Raw genomic sequence first — 10,714 nt, forward strand, 5'->3', positions numbered from 1 at the left:
AATATCTCTACATGTATAATTTTTACCTTAAAAAATATACCTATAAAAAAAATACAGTGTTAGCATAAATCCGCCTTTTCAGGGGAAGAACCAAAAAGTGTCAGTCAAGTTAGACTAAAGATGGGCGTAAAATGTTCTTACTGAAAGCATACTTTTTCTGAAAAAAAGATTCATGCGAGCCTTTAAGTGCCTGCCTCTGTCAGTCAAACGTTAAAAACTTTCTAACATTTTCAAATGCCGCAGGGATGTGTACAAAGACACATGTAATGGAGATTGACAGGTTTTTCTTTTTGTTTGAACATTTGAAAGAACTTTAATCTGCAACAGTTTTCCTTAATTTTAAAAATTTAAAATCTTGTTTAACAAAAACTTTTAAGTCATTAAGATTTTATCTGTTATTCATTTCATTACAGAATTTGTTCTATAAAAGTTCATTACTTTGAAAATCAAGGATCCTTTTTAATACCACAGCATTAATGTACTGTTCCTTTTTTAATATATGAAAATATAAAAAAAAAAAAAAAAAAAAAAAAAAAAAAGAAAGTGTTTATCTTCTTCAGTGGCTTATTCCTGGTTATATTTAACCAGGAATAGTATACCTTGGAGTATATGTGTATGAATGGTTGCTCACATTGCTGTGCTAACGAGTTGCAGCATTTTACGAATAATATTAAGTTTTAACATTAAAATTTGAGTTTTAAAATAAAATGCTAAAGAATTTTCATAGAATAAGGTTTTCACAACATTTTCCATTATGGTTTCTTGTCATTAGAGTAAGAAGCCCAAGTGAGATATTCAACAAGGAGATAAATGTATATATCTCTTACCTGAAGCCGACCCAGAGGGATCAGGTTGGTTTTCACTTTCCTCATCAGTACTCTCATCATAGACTGGATCTCGGTCAGCAGTCATTTCAGAACAGATTGTAGTTTCCCTAGAAACAGAGACAGGTAGAATTATAAATCATTGGCTCACCCCCTGCTAGGCAGCAAATTTACCAGTAAGTAATTACAGAAAATATTCCTGGAAAAAGATTCTAATTAGACAAACATATTGAAAATATATACGACTTAGATGAAAGCATCTTAAAACTTATATATTAACTCTCTTAAGAACAAGTTTCTCTTTTACCCAATTTTAATCTGAATTTAGTACTCATTTTAATTAATATTAAATCAGTTTCTTATCAGGTACTATTCTTCTATCAAAATACTTTTTCTACCAAATTATCTCTGCGAGTCACAGAGTATTTAACATTTTACTAATCTCAGAGCAGTTCCTCATTTCATTTGATCTCTGCAAAGCCCTAAGATGGGTATCTTTACCTCTATTACGAGAAAAAAGTGACGTGTCCAAAGCTATAAACTAATAGGTATGACTGCAAGACCTGTACTAGGACTAGCTGATATCAAATTTTTTTATACTATGTCACTAGTAATTCTGCACTTTTGCTAAGATTCAAAGCAATAGACCCTAACGTGTATTTGCTAATATGTAAAAAAGTTGTAATCGTTGAAACCCATATCAGCCATTTGTCACTTACGATTCTTCCATAAAAATCAAGTACATGTCTACTCTCAGAGAAAACGTTAAAGAAGAATAAGATTGGTAATCACACTGTAATCAGGTAAAATAAATGCTCCGTGGAATTTAATATTAACAACTTGATTCAAAAGTTAACTATTGCCTAGACATCAAGATTACAAATATGTATCCAACTTTGTAGTTCTGCAGATGAAAGGGTTTTTAAATCAGTATTTCTTACTAATGTCTAAGAATTAAATGATACTTTAATAAGCCTCATGTCAGTTTTTTAATTTAAGTGTAGGTGAGACAGTTGAGCAGACATGGAGTGAGCATGCTGAGAACTCTCTAGCCCATGGCACCCGTCTAACAGCCTGAGCATCCACATCCAGTCTACCAAATTATCTCATATGACCAAAAAGTTGGCACCTAATGTTCATTAACTTTGGGAAGAAATTCCACTTAAATTTACACATCTGTCATCCAAAAACTAGATAGCCAAAATACCCTTTTTGTTTGATGTCCTTTTCTTGTTCTTGAGCTGTATTTAATAATTTATTATGCAAACTTCTGATTTTTGTTTTCTTCTCATTCAACACCAGAATAAACCGCTTATAAAGATCAGTCTCCAAAGCTTCCTTAGCGCTCACACATTTTTCAAATCTAAAAAAGTAAGTAAACAAATTAGTCATGCAGTTCTGCTTAGCATTAACATAATTCAATCTAATAATCAAGAAGATTTCAATAAAATTTTTCAAAGAAAATACAATTAAAGATTATTTTCACATATGCTTTCACTGACTTAAAAGTTTTATAAAGATGGTTAAACACACAATTAGAAATTATTGGTTATTCATGTAATTTATGTAGTGAGATAAGGATCAAAATTGAAAATTGATACAAATAAGCCTTTAGAAAATCAAAATGCCTAAAGATAATAACTTATTGATATCTATGGTTTATTTACAAAAGAATGTTTTTATGGGATAAATTTCAAACAAGAGTAAATGTAGCCTGTGTTTCCTCAGTACTATGTTAATATTACTATAAAAGCAACTACAATCTTGTTTTGTGATAAGGCAATACAGCTAATTTGTCTGACTGCTCTACTAGACAATGAACTGCTCTACAACAAGAACACGACTTATCCAGTTATATTCTTATAAGCGAGCACCACACACACACACATACAAATACATATAGAAACACAATACACATATACCATGAAAGTATTCTACTTGATATATCCAAGGAGAGATTAATAAAACAGCAAATGTAAAATACTACATATCTTCAAATTTAGATACCTGAGACAAAACATAAAATTCTCTATTGTTTATAATTCGTCCTACACTGCTCAAATGAGCTAACAGGGAATTATATTTATTTTAAGCTCCCAAGAGAGATATAAAGTAAAGAAAGCAAAATAGCTGAGGTTGTATACACTTAATATGTGCACACACATACATGATGAATACATTCTTATTTTAGAGATACAAATACAAATTATTTTATGTATTCTTTTCAATGTTGTTTCATACTGCTTATTTACATTGTTGTTGTTCGATATACAGGTATCCTAGTATTTTTATACTGTACATAAACACACACATATATACCAGTAGTAACATATATGTGTGTACATATACAGACACACACATATATATTTCAGTGAAATTAGAAACACAAATGTCCAAATTAGATACCTTTTATATATATGCCCTTAAACTTTCAACAATCTACCTATCTAGAGATGCAAAGAATTCGAACCACTCATAGGATAAAAAGGAAAATATGGCAATATATTCTCTGGGACCAATTTCAGCAAATTCTTATAGCATAGTCTTTGCCAAGGATGTGAACTCCAGAAAAGCAGAGAGCGTGTGTGTTTTATTGGCCACGGTATCCTCAGTGCCTAGCATAGTGTTTAGCATTCTACAGATGTTTGGTAGGTTCTTATTAGACAAACAAATAAAGTGAGTAAAGTAATATGGACATCTTTTTGGTTTGTTTTCCCAGGTTTACTGCTGATTTATTACAAGGCCTCAACAGTGCTTTATTTTTTCTTTCCAACATCCTGTTCTGCAGCTTCCTTGGTCCTTTTTGCCCAGAGGCCAAAGAGCCAGGCATTGATATGGCAGGTTTTTGTTTTGTTTTGTGTTTTGTTTTGTTTTGAGACAGTTTCGCTCTTGGTGCCCAGGCTGGAGTGCAGTGGCACGATCTCGGCTCACTGCAACCTCCGCCTTCTGGTTTTAAGCAATTCACCTGCCTCAGCCTCCTGAGTAGCTGGGATGACAGGTGCCCGCCACCATGCCCGGCAAATTTTTGTATTTTTAGTAGAGACAGTGTTTCACCATGTTGGTCAGACTGGTCTCTAACTCCTGAGCTCATGATCCTCCCGCCTCAGCCTCCCAAAGTTCTGTGATTACAGGCGTGAGCCACCGCGCCCAGTCTGATGTGGCAGTCTTAAAGTTATCTTCCTCTTGGTGATGACTCTGGCTTTCTCCTTCTTATAGGTATTCCATATGAACATTACTGGTCCTGTCAGTGTGATGGCCAATTTGAGTTCTTCACTGTAGCCATCTCCCTTCTTGGAGGCCGAGGTTCCTAGAGAAGGAGGATAAGCTTCCAGCAGTACTCCTAAAGCTGTTATACATAGGCCTGCAGGGACTCAATGGACTTGTTTCACCTTCTTGGATCAATAGAGAAATCAATGGTCCAGGCCATCTTCTTGTGGATGCTGGCCACCCTTAATTCTTCCAAGCTGAAGCCCCTGCCAGCTTGTACTTGGTGTGAAACCTCATGTGGGACATTTTACTAGGGGCCAATGGGTCCAGATACAAGGCACCGGGCAATGCAGTGGGCTTAGACTTGTCTGGTCTCATGTTTGTGGTTCTTCCTTGAAGGCTGGGTGAACCATGTCACTATGGGCCACTGCCAGTTCTTATAAAAGTGGAGCTTCAGGATTATGCCATTCCTGCTGGGCACCATGTCTGACTATAGCCCTCCAGCAAAGGAGAACAGCCAAGGAGAATGGCTAATATTGACATCTTATAAGGAAACAGAAAAACAGTGATTCTGAATATTGCATTTTTTTCACTGATTTAATAGCTATTCACCATTGTAAAAGTAATATTTTTCATCTTCAGCTTTTTAAAAAACTGTGTCAAATAATATCAGTCTAGCAGTATTCCCTTCATTCAGCAAAGTTCTCTGAGACAGAAGTATATGAAAAGATGTTAGAAAAAAATTGAATATTGAAAAGGAGCTAGCAATATTGATAGTTTATTTTAAGCAAAGATATGTCACTACATTTATATTTCAGATTGTTATGTAAGCACGATATTCTCATCTTCCTATAATATTTTCAAAAAAACATAATAAACTTTAAACATATATATTTTAAACATATATATTACTGAAATACTTGAGTATATAATAACATACTTCAAACATACGCAAAGTAAAAACCAACATGTGAAAACATAAACAAATCTATTACAATTTCTTATATTAAATTTTAGGAATGGTAACCAATTAGTAATTTATCTGGTTTAAGTCCATATTTAATGTCCATATAAGTCACTTCGATAATTCTTGATTGAAAGATTGTGTACATTATTAACAATTAACAAGCTAATTCCCAAACCTTTATTAAAATTAACATTTGGTATGACACATTCAAAGTGAAAATAAATATAAAAATGAAATATCATATAATATTCCTAAAGAATATTGTTAATCTTAAGTAACCAGTATCAGAACTATGCTGTCAAAGGAAACATTTCTGTGACAGGGAAACAACATAAATAGAATGAATGTTATCATATGAGTTAACCTTGCTTGGTTTCAGCAAAGTTTTAGGATTTTTTTGCAACCAAACTTTTTTTTTTTTTTTTTTTTTTTGAGACGGAGTCTTGCTCTGTAGCCCGGGCTGGAGTGCACTGGCCGGATCTCAGCTCACTGCAAGCTCCGCCTCCCGGGTTTATGCCATTCTCCTGCCTCAGCCTCCGGAGTAGCTGGGACTACAGGCGCCCGCCACCTCGCCCGGCTAGGTTTTGTATTTTAGTAGAGACGAGGTTTCACCGTGTTAGCCAGGATGGTCTCGATCTCCTGACCCCGTGATCCGCCCATCTCGGCTTCCCAAAGTGCTGGGATTACAGGCTTGAGCCACCGCGCCCGGCCTGCAACCAAACTTCTGATCATCAAACTGGACAACACTTCCTAGAAAAGTGGGGAGCAGGAGCTAACTGGAGAAAAGTATTTGTGTGAACAGTTACATCATATGAATTTACTCTTAATTCTTAATTTTTCAAGACTCAGAGAATGCTATCCTTTTATCCAATAACCAGTAACTAAGAGGTACGTAGGATCATTCCCATCTAATTTTTAATGCCAATCCTCTCCTAGAGCATTATGATGTTACTATGCCTTCCATTACGTGCTTCCTGTCAAGCTTATCCCTCAAGAATTAGACAGGAATTATTAGGTGAGAACATTTAGTGGGGAAGAGACATGGGATTCACTGCTAAGTCTGGTGACACTAACAAAAAGCACATGCACAACTAGATCAGACCACACTAGTTCAAGGATCACATCCAGGCAAATCTCAAACTGGAACAAAATCATAAATAACACCAAACAAGAAAGGTTTAATGATAATTCATCCTTTCTACAATAACTAGGAAAATAGAACAATAATGCTAAATTTAATTACTAACCTACCACTGAGGTATCTAAAACCTCGGACAAAAAAAAAAAAAAAATAGTAACTTTTAAAAAAAATTAAAAGACAAAAAAATACACAAAATACTGAATATTCAAAATAAAATATCTCTGGGTGGGAAAACAATGTAAGAATAACATGTCAAAACAATAACAAACTAGGAGGAAAAACACAACAATTTCATGCAGAAATAACACCAAAAATGAAACAATAGATTAAATGATAGCTCAAAATAAAATAATAGGTACATAAACGTGAACATATGGTACTTAGACACAGTGCAGTAACCTTTAAATTAATAATCAGTTCCGGCCAAAATTATATCTGGCCCAGGTCAGGGTTGTACGGCAACAGAAAGTCTGAGGAGAGTTGGGAGGACAAAGAAAGCTAAAAAGAACTGGAAAAGCAAGCAGTGGTAAAGAGATTTAATATGCCTTTAAGTACGGAAGAAGATGGTGAACAGCTGTTCCTCATCCTTTCTGGCAAGAGAACAAGAGGAAATGGCCTTCAACTATACCGTGAAGGATTCAGATTACCCATAGATGGAAGAAAGAATTTTCTGACTGTGACAGTTCTTAAGCATTGTAACGGGCTACCAAGGGGAGATGAAGATATCTCTCGAGGTCTTTAAAAATCAGACTGAATTCATCTGGATATAATGTGATTCTATCTTGAAGGCAGAGAGATGAAGTAGAAGAGCTTTCAAGGTCTTTTATTCTGATGATTCTGTGAGTGTCAACCCAATTCACTGAAAACTGCCTCCAATTATGGGTTTAATAACTATAACTCAGAATAAAGGCAAATAATTTCTAAGCAGAGTTCTGAGTGCAAACAAAACACCTATTCAGTAACATGGAACTTGAGAGTCGTTATTAGTAATTAAGTAGAAAACCCACTAAATAAATATAGCCAGTAACCTAAGGATTCATATACACATCTTAAATGTTTCCTCCTTCATCTCAACTATACAAAATTAATGCAGTGATAACACTTGTTCAAAATGGAGCCAAGAACACAATTATTAAGTGGTAATTTAAAATGACAGCAAATATATATGTTAAAATTCTATGCATTAAAGCTCACACTTTTTACTTATGCTGTAATTTCTCATTCCTCACTCAAGCCTTGTTTATTCTCCACCATCATCCCAAATGAAAATAGCTTTATAGTTGTTTCTGAGTATAATGGTGATACATATTTAAATATTAAAACATATACAAAAAATACTCCCCAAAATTAAAGGAAAATGTAGTCTACAATTCCAGATGTACACTATGAACATTTAATTTTCTTCTTCCAGATACCCTCTATTTAAATATATTTTTGCAAACAATGGGTTATTGTTTATATTTGTGGTGATGCACGTCTCACCTTAATATATGATCAACATTTTCCACGTTAATAAACACGTGTACACAACTATTTTATGCTCATATAATATCTTATTGTGTAGTAAATGTATCTCAGACCCATCTACCATCGCTTCCACGGGAACTCCCATCCCTTACATTGTGTCCTTCCCCACTATTTTAACACCACCCTCCCATCCCTTCATATGTAGTACAGAAGAAATGCTTGGATCATGGACACTGACACAAGAATAATCAGAGGCTTCCCCCAAAACTATTGCCAAGCTTAACATGGCCCCAACTCTAATGATTCTCTACTTTCTAAGTCCCCAGTTACCTAACTCCATATGCTCATGTCCTATTTCTAATCTCCCTAAAGACACTTAATTAGAACTACTGCCTTATGGAAGCTAAAGCTGTAAATCCTTTCCAGCATGCAAAGGCTCTAGTGAGGGAACACTAAGAAACTGCTGCTTGGCCATGATCAAGATGTATTTACAGCTCCTTAAAGTGGTCTCTGTCCTCTGAAAGGAGAGAAAACCAAATTTGGGAAATATTTAAAGCTACTAATCTAAGATCTGGAATACAATAAAGAGACTAGAATTCTCTGGAGTGGACTCTCTTTCCTCTCAGTACATAGGGCCACCCCAAAGGCATACATCTGTAGACCCTGAAGAAGACATCTGACACAGTATTATAAAAAAAAAAATAGCTGGATCATAACAAGGCAGGTGATAGGGTACATGGCTGCGCTTTTGATCAAACAGGAAATCTCTTGCCACAACAAGACAAAAGCACTTGCTGTATAGTCCAGAAATAGCAAATCAAGCATCTGTGAGCCACATATAGTATGTGCCCCTCGCACACACTGTTACAGCACAGGGTGCATTCGTCTCTAATTCTTCATCTTCGTTCCCTGCTGCTTTCAATTCTATGGGAGTGGTGTTGAATACTGATGAGATAATACCTCTTTCAACCTCTGGCAGACATTTTAAAGCAATTTGTTCAAGTACCAAGTACCCAGTCTGCATTTTTGTAAGCAATTTGTGGATCAAATTTCCTATCATCCTGAGGGTATTCTGAGTTTTAAATATAATGGCTTATCACGACCATAGCTCATCTCCTTTAATTTGATTTATTTCACACATTAAATAGAAAATACACCCAAGCTACAGATATAGGTCCCAGAAATGCTTTATAGTACAGATACCTGATACTTATTCATACTATGACATTGAATTCATCTTTATTCATGAATAAGCAGTAAAGAGAAAATTAACTTTTCTGCATGGTTTCCTAATACACAGTTTGGACTTGGTCTCATTTTGTATTATTTATATATAATATATATAAATAATTGGAGATAGAAATTAACTTAGATCTAAGATAGAACAAAACCACTTTCTTAATACAATACATGAAAGCCAAATAACACTAGGTGTTAGGAACTTAATTTTACATGTTTTGCATTAGTTAATAAATATAATTGAATGTACAGAAAAATAATCACTTTTAGTCAGCCTCATTTTCACATACATATATTGACAGTGGTAAAACCTTCACCATTTTTCATATACTTCCACATATACTCACTAATGTCCATATACAGCAATCACAATGGTTGCACTAAAAATACCCTAAATATGTTGGATAACTGTTTCCATGCTTTAGTGTTATTTAAGCAAAAGATTCAAAAAATCTACTGGATGTACTAATAATTATTATCATTATTATATATATATTCCACATAATTATTTCAGACATCATTTTCTTTCTCACTATATATATGTGTGTGCATACACACACATATATATTATATATGACTCAGTAAGGATATAAATGTTCATAACATGCATTTTATTTCCTTCAAACATCTTATGCATAATAGAATAATAAAGGTTACACATTGGGCCAGCCTAGATTACACTTAGTTGAGAAAGTTCATAATTTAAAAAAAAATTATTTTTTTCTTCCTCATTTAAAAGAGGCAAAGCCAGAAAATAAAAGGCTTCCAAACGTCTTGTCCAGTAGCCACAATCAGCTCATCCTTTAAAATGCTTATAGTATGAATTTTCAATAAATCAGGAGAAATAAGACTCTATTAGGAGCCAAAACGCTATCATAAGAAATAGGTGCCACTCACTGATTCCAAATAAGAAATCAATTATGTTTATTTTATTTCATGTCTCTTTTTAATTCATTATTAATCCTATAATTGGAGCTGAATTAATCTTTACAAATATTTACTACCTAAGTTATTTATTAGTATTAATGAGTATTGATCTTCAATGCCCAATTGCTCCTTATTGTTTATAAGTTTGCTGGTGCCACCACATACTAATGACATAAAAGTGTTAATGTACTTCTATAATATACAATAGTGGCTAATAATTTGGTTTAATCATATTCAGTTAAGCTAAATTTAATGACAAATTTTGTATGAAATATATGCTAATCTACATATGTTGGAAATTTACAAATCATGAACTTAAAGCTATAACAATATAAAGAGGGCTCCATATTTTTATGCCACAAGCAAACTGTGTACACACCGTCCTTGAACATCATTCCAATCTCTCAGAAGCCTTTCATTTTCTTTCTGCAGGTGCTTATTTTTGGCTTGATTTTCTGCGATGGTGTCCAAGCAGTAACAAATAAGTTCTCTAATCACTTCAGCTGGGTTTTCAACTTTCTCTAGGTTGAAGGAACCAAGTCTGAACTAAAATAAAACAAAAACATGTTTAATTTGAGGAAAATATCAAGATTGAGCAGCCTTGTTTTAAACATATGCAATTTCTTCTGAGAAGAAAAAAGTGTAAGAAAGATTTAAATACAATGCATTTACCAGATATACAAACAGTGAGCAAAAAAACTGAGCTACTACCTAAAGTTTCTTACTTTATCATATAAATCAACATATAGCCCAGGAATTTTTGTAAGCGGTAAATCACTCTCCCATCTCCTAGCAGAAAAGAAAGCAACATAAATACTGTATAAACATACTACCATCTATTTGCTAAAGCCTAATTTTAAGTCTCTCTGCTCAGAATAAGAAAAGGAATTATATATGAGAATTTTAAACTCTAATTTTATTCACACAAATGCCAAAATGGAA

The 10,714-nt window shown here is 34.0% G+C and overlaps 1 protein-coding gene across 1 annotated transcript in view; it reads right to left on the reverse strand.

Annotated features, from left to right (window-relative positions):
- Positions 1-10,318, reverse strand: part of XRCC4 (X-ray repair cross complementing 4) — a gene marked incomplete at its 5' end in the record, with an annotated part of 182,953 nt that extends 172,635 nt beyond the window's left edge. Inside the window, 3 exons of the mRNA XM_017850289.1 lie at positions 828-934; positions 2,032-2,187; positions 10,152-10,318. Of these exons, the coding sequence (XP_017705778.1) occupies positions 828-934; positions 2,032-2,187; positions 10,152-10,318 (430 nt within the window). The remainder of the gene's footprint in view (positions 1-827; positions 935-2,031; positions 2,188-10,151) is intronic.
- Positions 10,319-10,714: the final 396 nt, after the last annotated feature.

Source organism: Rhinopithecus bieti, unplaced genomic scaffold, assembly GCF_001698545.2.
Source record: "Rhinopithecus bieti isolate Rb0 unplaced genomic scaffold, ASM169854v2 scaffold_32012, whole genome shotgun sequence".
Taxonomy (NCBI): domain Eukaryota; kingdom Metazoa; phylum Chordata; class Mammalia; order Primates; family Cercopithecidae; genus Rhinopithecus; species Rhinopithecus bieti.